General features: G+C 44.7%; 1 protein-coding gene and 1 pseudogene across 3 annotated transcripts in view; one reads left to right on the top strand and one right to left on the bottom strand.

Annotated features, from left to right (window-relative positions):
- Positions 1–542: 542 nt before the first annotated feature.
- The window catches only part of Med1 (mediator complex subunit 1), a 40328-nt gene continuing 26934 nt past the window's right edge, over positions 543–13936 (top strand). Inside the window, exons 1-6 of one of the 3 annotated variants that reach the window (XM_021175427.3) lie at positions 543–874; positions 4785–4891; positions 9622–9700; positions 12232–12286; positions 12391–12523; positions 13412–13440. In XM_021175427.3, coding sequence (XP_021031086.1) covers positions 850–874; positions 4785–4891; positions 9622–9700; positions 12232–12286; positions 12391–12523; positions 13412–13440 — 428 coding nt within the window. In that variant the 5' untranslated portion in view covers positions 543–849. The remainder of the gene's footprint in view (positions 875–4784; positions 4892–9621; positions 9701–12231; positions 12287–12390; positions 12524–13411; positions 13441–13936) is intronic. The other 2 variants (XM_029483463.2, XM_021175428.3) reach the window with 2 other exon arrangements.
- Positions 8232–8583, bottom strand: LOC147001403 (small ribosomal subunit protein eS27 pseudogene; annotated as a pseudogene).

The raw sequence follows: 13936 nt of genomic DNA on the forward strand, positions 1-13936 counted from the left end.
TTTGTTTTGTTTTTGTCCAGGCAGGGTTTCTCTGTAGCCTTGGCTGTCCAGAAACTTTGTAGACCAGGCTGCCCTCATACTCACAGAGATCCACCTGCCTCTCCCTTCGGAGCGCTGGGATTAAAGGTGTGCACCACCACCAGGCAAACTCTAAACACCCAAACACTAAAACTCACTGGAAATCTTTCAGTAGAGAGATTATTTTGTAAGGACAGGTTTTCACTATGCAATCCCCCTTCCTCATTGGGATTATAGGAGTGTGCCACTTTTCCGGGTGCTCAAAGAGCAAACATTTTGCTTCCTTTGAGACAGGGTTTCTCTGCATGCTGTAGACCAGGCTGGCCTCGAACTCAGAGTTCCGCCTGCCTGCTGGGATAAAAGGCTTGAGCCATCACCACCGCCCGGCCGAAGAGCTAACGCTTTTAATTTACAAATTGTGTAACAGTCGGGATGCAAACATAAACTTTCACAGAGACGTCAACACTGGGCACACACCCTTAGACGCCAAGGTGTGAATTCTGAGCCAATCGGAGCCGGGCCTGCTAGAGATCCTGCGGGGAGGACGAAATCAGCCAACCTCCGCGAGACTTTGGTGCGGCTCCTTCTTCCTCTGTCTCGCAGGAACACGATTAATCTCGCGATCTTTGGGAAGTTCCGTTGGGGAAGATGGCGGCGGCCGCGAGCACCCTTCTCTTCTTGCCGCCGGGGACTTCAGACTGAGCCTTCCCCGGAAGAGTCGGGGCCGCTGGTGCGCCGCTTCCCCGGAGCCCAGGCTAACTTGGTTCCCCTCTGAGTGGCGGGGAAAGGCTCCCCGGCTCGTGGCGGACACAAGACCTCCCCGCTGTCAGGATGAAGGCTCAGGGGGAAACCGAGGGTGAGTGACTGGGGGGGGATGGCGGGGAAGGAGGGGCGGGACACCGCTGCAGCGAGCCAATCCGGGAGAGGAGGTGGGGACCCACGCCCCTCCAGGGCCACTGTGCAGGGGATCGGATCCGGGTGGAATGTGCATCTTAGATCCGGACCGTGCCCTACAGATACTGGAGCGCCTCCTCCGGGGCGCTGCTCCCCCGTCCCCTCCACTCGTGAAAGGTTTTCTGCGGGACGAGGGACGAGGAAGTTGAGCCTCAGGGTACTTTGAGCTTAGCCCGGTGGGACCCAAGGAGAGGGAAACTGAAACTTGTTGATGCTTTGTTCCAGGAGAGATCGCTGAAGATGACATTAGAACAATGTAAAGTCAAAGTAATAGAGGGTGTTTTAGCCGGAGTGACTTGGTTCGGTCTTCATCATAGTAAAAGCGGACCGTTTATTACTTGGAATGTCATAGTGTTCAAATACGGTGCTGTGTCTTTACAAACTGTTTTCAGTTGTGCTCGACCGATGGCTTCAAAGCTTGGGGGAGAGGTGTTCAGAACTATAAACTGGCAGGAGCAATCCCCAAACCAGTTTCCCAGTTGAGGGAAGAAAAGGGAAAGGATAGAATCTTCTTTGTTTCTTTTGAGACAAGGTCCCCCTGCCTCAGCCTCCGAAGTGCAGGCTTACACACATTGCGATGGCCAGCTAAGAGTTTGATTCTTGGTTCAGACACTCCCTTACACAATCTGGACTGGCTTATCCAAAAATAAAGTCTCCACAGTTGTAGCAAAGTGGACGATACTCAAAATGAGACATATTAAGATAAATAGCACATTTTCTCTTACGAGGAATCTCGACGTAGGTATGTGTTGGTGTGTGCCAGTTGTGAAAACATGGGACCATGTGGGAACAAAGGAGGTCTGCGGGATAGACAGGTTAATGGAATATGAAATGAAGTGAGAGGTTTGGCTGTTTGGAGGTCGGGGCAGGGTGGCTCTCAGAGGGAGAGGACTTGGACCAAGTATAATGGCCTATATGTATAAGAATGCCAAAATGATACCCATTGCTTTGTATGTTAATTTAAAGATAATTTAGAGGCTGAGAATGTAGAGCAGTGGTTGGAGTAATGTCTTCTTGTCCACGGGTTCAATCCCCAGCACCAAAAGAAAAGGAAAAAGGGAGCCAGGCGTGGTGGCCCACACCTTTGATCCCAGCACCTGGGAGGCAGAGGCAGGCGGATTTCTGAGTTCGAGGCCAGCCTGGTGAGTTGCAGGACAGCCAGGGCTACACAGAGAAACCCTGTCTCGGAAAACCAAAAAAAAAAAAAAAAAAAAAAACCCAACTAATTATAATACATCTTCCTTAAATTGTGCTCCAAGTATATCCTTCAAGGTGTTGCATGCATGTGTATGTAATTACCAGTTTTTTTGTTTGTTTCAATTAAAGTTTGATCAGAAGCTGGGCATTACATGCCTGTAATCTCACTGCTTAGAAGGTAGAGGCTGGAGGAGAGGGGCTTATGGACTGCCCTTTCCTTCTCAGCAAGTTCTAGGCTGATTTAACTAGGTAAGACCTTGTCCAGAAGAAAAAAAGGCTGCAGGGAGAACTCAGTCAGTTGATAAAATGCTTCTTGTGCAAACATGAAAACAGGCCTAAGTTTGATCCCCGACAGGTAGATCTGTGGGGTGCACTAACTCACTCACTTATGAGCCTACTCAGTGAGCCCCAGGGTCCAGTAAGAAACCCTGTCTTAAAAACCAACAAGCAAAGAGCCAACTGGTGATGGTTCATGCCTTAGTCCTAGCACTTAGTAGACAGAGGGAGGTGGATCCCTGAGTTTGAAGCCAGCCAGAGCTACAAAGAGACAAGACAGCCAGGGAAGCTCTGTCTCAGCCATACCCCAAAAATAAATAAAAAAGAAGGGGTCTGTTTATAGCGGCACACACCCATAGGAGGCTGATGAAAGGAGACAAGAGGATGCCTTAGAGCTTGGTCTGGGCTATAAAGCAAGCCTGGGGAGGTGACCCATGTTTATAATCCTGGCACTTCATAGGTAGAGGTAGGAGCATGAGGAGTTCACCCTTTACATTTCTTTATTTGGAGGTGGGGCATCTACCATATCCACTGTGGGCTCTGGGGCATGAACCCAGACTCTGATGTTTGGCATCGGGTGCCTCTACTCTTGTAGCCATCTTGTCAGCCCTCAAGGTCATGGTCAGCTGGGCTGTGAGAGACTGTCTCAAAATGGAAGAAAAAAAGCAGGGAGGTGGCTGGAGATCGAGCTGAGGGTTTAAGAGCCCTGTGCTTTTGGCATAGGTTCAGGTTTGGTTCCCAGGAAACACATGTCGATGCAGCAACTCACAAGCATTTGTAACTTTAGTTTCTGGAGTCTCTGTGTCTTCTGACCTCCACGAGCACTGCACAGACATGCCACACATCCATGAGTCAAAACAAAACAACACAAAACAACACAATACAACAACAACAACCCTCCCCCCAAAAAATGCATACCCAACATTGTTTTTTGAAATAAAGAATATGTATTTCATGTGTATGGTGGTTTTGTCTCCCTGTATTTCTGTGTACCAAGTACATGCCTGGTGTCCTCAGAACCCAGAAGAGGAGAGCAGATCTCCTGGGACTGGAGTTACATGTGACTGTGAGCTGCCATGTGGATGCTGGGACATGAACCCAGAACTTCTGAAAGAGCAGCTAGTGCTCTTTAAAGGATGCATTGGGCATTGTAGAATTGTTTTGATGCCAGGACTTAAGAGGCAGAGGCAGGTGGATCTCTATTTGTTCAAAGCCAGCCTTTTTAGACCCTAATACCAGATAAAACAACACGATGCATCTGGGCCTGGAAGGTCCCATGTACTCACGGTGAAAGGTGAGAACCGGCTGCAGAAAGCCATCTTCTGATCTCCACAGGCACTGTGGCCAGTTTACACCTGTGTTCACACTTCACAGACAGCTGGGGATGGTGGCCACACCTTTAATCCCAGCACTTAGAAGGCAGAGGCAGGTGGATTTCTGAGTTCGAGGCCAGCCTGGTCTACAGAGTGACTTCCAGGACAGCCAGGGCTACACAGAATCCCTGTTTCAAAAAAACAAACAAAAAAAGACATCCTCACACAAATAATAAACACAGTCTGGTTTGGTTTCTAGTAGTATTTTCAATATTTGTTTTATATATGTGGATGGTTTGTTTGCATGTATGTCTATGTATCGCATGTGTGGCTGTGGAAACCAGAAGAGGGTGTCAGATTCCCTGGAACTGGAACTGGAGTTAGAAATGTTTGTGAGCTGCCATGTGAATGCTGAGAGTCTCACTCAGGTCCTCTGGAAAAGCAGCATTTGTTCTAACCACTGAGCCATCTCTCCCTTGGTTTTTATTGTTGCTGTCCGTTTTAAGACAGGGTCTCATTATGCAGACCAGACTGGTCTTGACATGACAAAGGTATGACTGCTTCTGTCTCCTGAGTGTTAAGATACAAGGTGCATGTCATTGTGCCTGGCATAAAAATAAAATTTAAAGCTATCTTCTAAGCTGGACACAGTGTGTACCTGTAGTCACAGTGACTCACGAGGCTAGGGCAGGGGATTGTCGGGGCTGAAGACTCCAAGGCCAACAATGGGCAACTTAGTAAGGTTCTGTCTCCAGGAACTTCCGTTAGACAACCTCGTGTGTTGTGTATACACTTGAGACTTAGTTTTCCTCTGTAGCTCAGGCTAGCCTTGAATTTGCAAACCTCCTGCCTCAGTGTCTCCAGTACACGGATGGAACGTATGGGTGACTAGCTGGCTTTCTTTATGTTTTGGAGTACATAACATAAAATGTGCTTTGACAGTTCCTAGTGAGCTACAGGGGCTCTTTTGTAGGGGAAATTATGGAAGTCTTGATGTCTAACGGTGGTTTCTGCTTTCCGTTGTAGACTCAGAGAGGCTGAGCAAGATGAGCTCCCTCCTGGAACGGCTCCATGCGAAATTTAACCAGAACAGACCTTGGAGTGAAACCATTAAGCTTGTGCGTCAAGTAATGGTGAGTATTGTGACTAAGTGGGCGAGGTACTGAGAATTACTGCACAGTTGTACACAACTCATGTGCTGCAACATCACTTTCAGTTATGTCTAACGAAATTAATTAAAAAGTACTTTGTAAAAAAAAAAAAAGAAGAAGAAGAATTATTTAAGAAACTTACCCCCTTGCCGGGTGTGGTGGCACACGCCTTTAATCCCAGCACTCCGGAGGCAGAGGCAGGCTAATTTCTGAGTTCGAGGCCAGCCTGGTCTACAGAGTGAGTGAGTTCCAGGACAGCCAGGGCTATGCAGAGAAACCCTGTCTCGAAAAACAAAAACAAGCAAAAAAAAAGAAGAAGAAGCTAGCCCCCGAATGCGCAGGGGTTGCTAGATCCAATGCTGTGTCCGTGCTTTTACTCATCACAAAACAGCATGGTGGTGTTGATTTCCAAGGCCATCTCAGGAAGGAAGTGCCTTAGGAATTCCTATCCACAGAGGATTTATTCTAGGACCTCTCACAGATCAGAGGCAAGCAGGTATGAGTTTCTGAGTTCAGGGCTAGCCTAATTTACAGAGTGAATTCCAGGAAAGCCTGGGGGACAACAGAGAAACCCTGTCTACAAACAAACAAAAAGGCATTGTCTTTGCACACTATTTATAAACATTCTCCTGTATATTTTAAGCCAATCTCTACATTACTTACAACGCTTAACATGACTATTTGTTATGCTGTGATGTTTATTGTCAGTACAGAACAGTATTCTTTTCCTTTTTAAAGATTATTTATTTTGTGTATGTGGGTACACTGTCTCTGTCTTCAGACACACCAGAAGAGGGCATCAGATTCCATTACAGATGGTTGGGAGCTACCATGTAGTTGCTGGGAATTGAACTCAGGACCTCTGGAAGAGCAGCCAGTGCTGTTAACCCCTGAGCCATCTCTCCAGCCCACAGTGTTTTTTTCTATTTGAGAAGCAGTCTTTGGTGTCCTTCTCTGGCCTTGAACTTGTTTTGGTAGAGCAATTGTGCAAGCTGGCATTGAATTTGTTGTGTAGTTCAGGCAGGCTCTGAGCACCGGTCCTTGTGTCTCAGCTTCCCAGGTATCATAGAGCCCTTCTGAGTCAGCATCTTCTGTGTAGCTTAGGTTGGCCTTGACATTGCTATAGATCTCAGGTAGTCCTCCTGCTGTAGCTTCCCAGGTGCTGAGGTGACAGTTGTGCGCCACCACTCTGCTCTCTTCAGCCTCTCTGGTCTGTGTGAAATAGGGTCTCATTGAGTCTTTAGTTTTGTTTTTCCCTTTGTTCCGTCTCATTCGGTACCCATTCACTGTTAATGTCTTTCTCTGTGGTACTTCTGAGGGGTGCCCCGGTGCGGTGTTACTTCAACTACTTAAGTGGGAGGTGCAGCACTGGAAAGCATGCTGGCTGTATGCTAAGTATTCCTTCACATCACTCAGCCACAGTCAAAGGACAGGGATCCACTTGGTGTTGGTTCTCATAGGTTTAATTTTTCTATATATAAATTACACTTTAATGAGACTATTTCGTCTTCCCTATAATTTCAACATCTTTATTATCATTTATCTGGCCAATCATCAGAATATTGGCTAGTGGAAGAACTAAATTTGTTAATAAGGAACTATATCTTATAACCAAGGGGTGTAATTATTTCAGTGGTAGAGTGTTTGCCTAGCATGAGACACAATCATTAACTAGCATCAGAGGAAGAATAAACCAGAACCAAAGCCCTGGACATCAGGCTCCATGGCAGTGCTTGCTACTATGTGACTTTGATCAAATTCTGTAATTGTAATCTCTGTGAGTTTGTTTGCTCATAGAAGCAGATGATGCTAGTCTGCCTATCTAAGATGTTTTGCTTTGCTTTGTTTTGATTGATTGTGTGTGTGTGTGTGTGTGTGTGTGTGTGTGTGTATGTGTGTGTTTTGACTGCATAGGTGCCTTTGTACCCTGTGTGTTCCTGGTGCCCGTGGAGGCGTGAGAGCCCTTGGAACTGGAGTCACAGATGGTTGTGAGCCCCTGTGTGGGTGCTGGGAGTTGATTCTGAGTCCTCCAGACCAACCAGTTATCCACTGCTGAGCATCTCTCCAGCTCCTTTTCCAAATAGTTTAGTTGTAAGGATCAAATGAGACAGAGGTGGGGAGCCTGGCAGTGGTGGTGCACGCCTTTAATCCCAGCACTCTGAGTTGGAGGCCAACCTGGCCTACAGTGTGAGTTCCAGCACAGCTGGGGCTACCTAGAGGGAGCTAGATAATGGAGGGTGACCTTGAAATGACCTTTATCTCCATATCCTTCCTCCTCCTCAGAGCCCTGAGATTACAGGCAGAGGCCACTCTGATCACTGTTTGCTGGAGATTGAAGTTGGGGCTTGGTGCATGCTGGGCCATTGCCCTCCATTCTGAAACTACGGATTCTATCAGGAAATGCATGTGCATCCTCCTTTAGTTTGCAATCAAAAAAGTACTTTTAGTTTTTTTCTTTTTTTTGTTCAATAGTTTGCTGTTTTGAGGCAGGCTGTCACATATCCCAAACTGTTTTCAACCCTGTAATTCTCCTGCCTCTGTCTCCTGAGTGCTGGCATTTGAAGCTTGCATCACTCTTCCATTACACTTTTTTAAGTACATTTATTTACCTCCAATACAGAGGCTTATTGTGTAGCCTATGTGGGTGCAGTGAACTAAACTCAGGTCTTCTAGAACAACAACAAGCACTCATAATTGCTGATCCATCTTTCTCCAGCCCACCCTCTTCTGTTATAAAAAGAGGATTTTTAAAATAATTACTTCATATGTGTCTATCTATTCATCAGTTTTTGGAGACAGTTTCTTTGTGTTGACTTGACTGTCCTAGAACTAACTTTGTAGATTAGGCTGGCCTGGAATTTACAGAGATCCTCCTGCCTCTGCCTGAGCTGGGATTAAAGGCGTGGCCACTACATTCTTTTTTTTCTAAAGGTTTACTTATTTTACTTTATATGAATGGGTGTTTTGTCTCTGTATTTATTTGGACCATGTCTGTACCTTGAGGCCCCAGAGGTCAGAACAGGGCATCTGTTGAATCCCATGATACTGGAGTTACAGGTGATTGTGAGCAGTCCTTGGGGATGCTGGGAATCAAATTTGGATCCTCTGCAAGGGCAACAAGTACTGTTTTTTTGTTTTTGTTTGTTTGTTTGTTTGTTTGTTTTCTGAGACAGGGTTTCTCTGTATAGCTCTGGCTGTCCTGGAACTCACTTTGTAGACCAGGCCGGCCTTAAACTCAGAAATCCACCTGCCTCTGCCTCCTGAGTGCTGGGATTAAAGGCATGCGCCACCATTGCCCAGCTTGATAGTTGGATTCTTTTTTTTTTTTTTTTTTTTTATATCCAAAATGTGTTTATTGGGAAGGTTCCCACTCATCTTCAATCAGGGGCTTTCAGTGCTGCTTCCTCCTGAAGGAGCATCCTTCTGTCAGCCTTGCTTTTCCACCTGTAGGCTGACAGAGGACAGTGGAGCAGCTAACACACAAGACTACCGTTTGTGCATGGCTAAAGACCGTGGTGATTTTATAGCATCCTGGGCATTTCACGTCCATAAAGTAGGAATTGGGGCTCTGCACCAGGCGCTTTTTCTTGTGTTTCCTCCTATCCTCTTCTGGAGAGGGATGAAGGAGATCCTTTGCGAGAGGCATGTTCTCGTAGGGAGGTCGTCACCGCCGGAAAGCGATAGTTGGATTCTTAAAAGTTCTAAACTTCCCCAAGTTTAGCTTAGATGCTAGAATACCTTTTTTTTTTTAAAGATGTATTTATTATTATATCTTATCTAAGTACGCTGTAGCTGTCTTCCAACACTGCAGAAGTGGGGTCAGGATCAGGTCTCATTACGGATGGCTGTGAGCCACCATGTGGGTGCTGGGATTTGAACTCAGGACCTTCAGAAGAGCAGTTAGTGCTCTTAACTGCTGAGCCACCTCTCCAGCCCTAGAATACCTTTTTTACTATCACATATTGGTATGGATATATTATTCATTTATATGAACTTTTCTTCCTTTAGGTAGATGAATAGAATAACAGTCTATAGGCTTTCTGGGCTTGGTGCTATACAACTCAAATCTCAGAAAGATGGCCATTCTAGGCTATAAGAGGAGTTCCAGATCCTGTCTTAAGAAAGCTAAAATAGGGGGCTGGTGAGATGGCTCAGTGGATAAGAGCACCCGACTGCTCTTCCGAAGGTCCAGAGTTCAAATCCCAGTAACCACATGGTGGCTCACAACCACCCCAAATGAGATCTGATGCCCTCTTCTGGTGCGTCTGAAGACAAAGACAGCTACAGTGTACTTACATATAATAAATAAATACATAAATAAAAAATAAAAAAGCTAAAATAGTTTGGGCTGGTGGGATGGCCCACTGGCTAAGGACTTGCTGCCAAGAATTGTAGCCTGAGTTTGATATCTAGAACTCATGTGGTGGGATGCCGTGACAGTTTACTCTGACCTCCACGTGCCATGCTCCTTTGTCTCATGCATACAAATAAGTAAGTGTTAGGAAGCAATCCCCTACAAAAGAAAACTGTTCTTAGGAGGTGGAGGCCAGAGGATCAGAAATCCAAGGTCATCCCTGGCTGGCTTGAAGCCTTGTCTCAAAAGAAAGGAAAGAATCTGTAGTCTAAATGTAGTGTAGTAAGTTGACACCTGTTTACCTGAAACATTGCTATGGTTGACATTTTTACTTGATTCATTCTGTAATTTGACACAGGAGAAGAGGGTCGTAATGAGTTCTGGAGGCCATCAGCATTTGGTCAGCTGTTTGGAGACACTGCAGAAGGCTCTCAAAGGTTTGTATAAACCTTTATAATATATTGATCTTAAGACTCACATTAAGGATTTTTATGAGAAGGCCAACTTATAAATTCAATAGAAATATAAATTAAGGTAGACGATGACTTTCTATGCTAGATGTTGCTTTTGTTTTCACTTATGGAGTTGAACTCAATTTGTTCCTGAAATTTGTTCCTGAATTTGTGAGTTTTTTATTGACTTGTTTGCTTTATGATTTGCATGTGTGCGAGCGCACTTGGTGTGTATGAGTGTGTGTGTGTGTGTGTGTGTGTGTGTGTGTGTTGTATGCAAATGTGCATGTGTAACCAAGCTCATGGAGGTTAGAAATTGCTAATGAGTCAGCTTTTTCTACTGTACATTCTGGGAATTGAACTCAGTCTGTCAGGCCTGCAAGGTAAGTGCTTCTTTCCAATTCCAAAAGGACCTCATTTTGATTCATTTATTATGAATCATTGATTTTTGAGACTGGGTTTCACTCTGTAGCCCTGGTTGGCCTGAACTCTACTGTGTAGACCTTAAATTCACAGAGAGCTGCCTGCCTCTGCCTCCCAAGCCAAGGGACTATGGGGTTAAAGGTATGCGCCACCAAGCCTGGCTTGAAACAATTAATTATTACTTACTTTGGGCTTTTGAGATAGGGTCTTAGTATTTCAGGTCAGTATCCTTGGCTATCCTTTGATATGAACATCTTCCTACCGCATCCTCCTGAATGCTGGGATTCTAGGTGTGTGCTCAACTACAGTACTATACCTTTCTTTATGATGCTTGGCTGCTATGTGCAGGGCCATCAGTACTGGTGGGGAGGGGTGAAGGAATAATATTATATCTATACTACCTTCTTGTTTTATTTTTTAATCTGTTTAGATTGACTTATTGTATGTGTGTGAATATTTCGCCTGCATATATATGTATGTGTACTATATGAATATAGTAACAATGGAGGTCAGAAGAGAGAGTCAGATCCCCTGGAACTGGTATTGCAGATGGTTGGGAACCATCATGTGGGTACCTGGTGCTTCTCCTGGGTCATTTGCAAGAGCAACAAGTGCTCTTAATTGCTGAGTCACAACTCCAGCCTTTGGGGGCCTGGAGGGATGGCTCTGTGGTTAAGAACTCTGGCCTGTCTTTTACAGGACTTGAGTTCAATTCCTAGCACCCACATGACAGCTCACAGCTGTGTGCAACTCCAGTTCCAGGGGACTTAGCATTTTCACACAGAAATACATGCAGGCAAAACACCAATTCAATAAAAAATAGTACAGCCTGGCTCCCTTTGTGTTCTCATTGTTACCCTTCTCACTCTAGCATTGACAGCCTAGGACTCAACCCTAGAGGGGCACCACTCTGCCTGGCCGGCTTTGTATTAGTTCCATATGCTTTCTCTTAGTTAAAGTGACCTTGACCCACATAAGTAATAACAAAAAAGGAGAAAAACATAGTTTGGTAGTATTTCTGTTCCTTTTTTTTTTTTTTTTTTTTTTTTGAGGCAGAGTCTCAGACTAGTCTGACTTGGGAATTATTATATAATGCAGACCAGGGCTGGCATAACAGGTGTCCATTGCCATGCCTGGTATTCGTATTTTTTTGTCTCTCTGTGTATCTTGTGTTTTAACGCAGGGTTTCACTATGTGGCTAAGCTAAGGCTGACCTTGAACTCCTGATCCTTCTGCCTCTGATCCCCCCCCAACCCCCCAGTGTTAGCTACTCATTATACAGGTATGTATACCTGGCTTGACTCTATAATTTTTTGTTTGTTTTTTCTTTAGCTATCTATCTGTCTATTTTTTTATTGTGACAGAATTTCTTTGTGTAACCCTGGCTGTCCTGGAATTCACTCTGTAGACCAGGCTGACCTCAAACTCACCGAAATCCATCTCCCTCTGCTTCCCAAGTGCTGAGATCAAAGGTGTATAGTTCAGACTCAGGCCTGCCTCTGCATCCATAGTGCTGAGATTAAAAGCATGCATTACCAGTGCAGGCCCCATAATTATCAAATACACCTTTATCTTGGTTACTTTTATTTCTGTGACAAAATCCTTAATCAGGACAATTTGAGGATGAAGGTTTGACTTTTGCGTTATAGTTGGAGGGTGTAAGTCTACCGTATGGCATGGCAGTCAGAATGTCAGGTCACAGTGTACCGACGTCAGATGAATGCTGGCACTCAGCTCACGTGCTCCTGGGTCGTGCACTTAGTCCTAACCACCCACATTCAGAGTGGGTCGCCTCAGTTAGACCTCTTTAGAAACACCCTCAAGGACATCTACAGCAGCATGTCTCCTTGGTACTTCTACGTCCAGTCCAACTGACAATGAAGGTTAAGTATCACAATCTTCATATCCTCTTACCACTTATCACCATGTCCTTTACCTGACTACTGGGTCACAGCCAAGCCTCAATAAACTTGCTGCAGATTATAGGTGTCTGAACTATTGAATATGTTTATGGCTTTGGAAGGGTAGATATACTCATTCTTTTGGAATATTCTTTATGAATTCCTCCTCCCATCCCCATTATCTTTTCACAGTAACATCTTTGCCAGCAATGACTGATCGTTTGGAATCTATAGCCAGACAGAATGGGTATGTAATTTTATCTGTGGGCAAAAATGTACAACACAGTGCTAATTTTGGGGAGCTTTCTCATGTGTCCTGTATTAATCTTTGTTTTGATTTGTTCCTGCTAGACTGGGCTCTCATCTCAGTGCCAGTGGCACTGAATGTTACATCACGTCAGATATGTTCTATGTGGAAGTGCAGTTAGATCCTGCAGGACAGCTTTGTGATGTAAAAGTGGCTCACCATGGGGAGAATCCTGTGGTATGTGTTGATATTTCACTGGAATCTATGGGGTTTACCTAGGAACATACTTAAAAATGAATTGTTGGGGTGGGTATAGCTTGTCTTTTAGGTTTTTTTCATGAGCCACTGTAGAGATGATGTGATGGGCCACACTGGTAGTTTTAGAATAAAGTTGAGAGTAACAGGTCTTTCTGGCGTCACCAAGGGCTTTGGGGAGTAGAAGTACCAACCATAGCCACCCTTTTCATTCATAGTAACAAACTAGAGCTTGGGTTGAACAAGAGATGTTCAGATACAGGAACAGTCTTTCCATCCCTTCAAAGCAATTATAATTCTGGCAGACAATATGAACAGTCCTGGAGTAGAAATGAATGTCAAGTGTGTATAGCCAAGCAAGTCTATGTAGATTCCAGGGATGATGTTGAAGAGAGATCCTGATGTTTTAAAGAAACTACTGACTACCTTTATAAATGATTTTATTTGTATTGATTTTAAAAATCCCACCCCACGTTTATGGTTCACTAGTAGGAAAAGGCTTTTGAGGGGCTAGCAAGCTGACTCTGGATAGTGCCTGAGGACCTGCACTTCTGTCCTTCCCCCCACGTAAAGGGTGTGTTCATACCCCATGCTAGAACTGCTGGGGCAAGCAAGACAGGCAGAGCCGGGATGCTTGCTGGCCAGCTACCTTCAGGGAAGCACCAAGTCTCCAGGTTCAGGGGGACCTTGTCTCAGAATGCATGGAGGAGGACAGCGATAGAGGAGGATGTGGTCTCCACACACACATGTCAGGGCTTTCTGTGCTGTTAATGTTTTTGTTTTGAAGCATGTGCTATTAATATAAAACTTTTCGATGTTTTTAATTTTGTTAATTAATTTAATGCTTTAACCTAATTTCTTTGATTTCAGAGCTGTCCAGAGCTTGTACAGCAGTTAAGGTAAGCAGATAACATTGATATATTTCTTGGCACTGACATTGGCATTGATAAAATCCTGTTCTCTGGAGGGAAATGTTATGGTGTGGGGGTGGGGTGGAGGGTGTGGCCTTGGAGTCCAGTCTGGCAAGCGCCATGCCTCCTCCTGCCTCAGCTTCCTACATAGCTCAGTTCAAAGGTGGAAGGAAGCCATTGCTGGTCTTTATAACTCGGACTTGTGGATTTATTTATTTATCTATTTATTTATGGTTTTCAGAGACAGGGTTTCTCTGTGTAGCCTTGGCTGTACTACAGAACTCACTCTGTAGACCAGGCTGGCCTCAGACTCTCTGCCTCCTCAGTGCTGGGTTTAATGGCCTGTACCACTACAGCCTGGCTGTGAATTTATTATTATTTTTCTTCTTCTTCTTCTTCTTCTTCTTCTTCTTCTTCTTCTTCTTCTTCTTCTTCTTCTTCTTCTTCTTCTTTCTTCTTCTATTTCTTTCTTTTTTTTTTTTTT

This window comes from Mus caroli, unplaced genomic scaffold, assembly GCF_978045245.1.
Source record: "Mus caroli unplaced genomic scaffold, Mus_caroli_1 scaffold_13, whole genome shotgun sequence".
Lineage (NCBI taxonomy): Eukaryota > Metazoa > Chordata > Mammalia > Rodentia > Muridae > Mus > Mus caroli.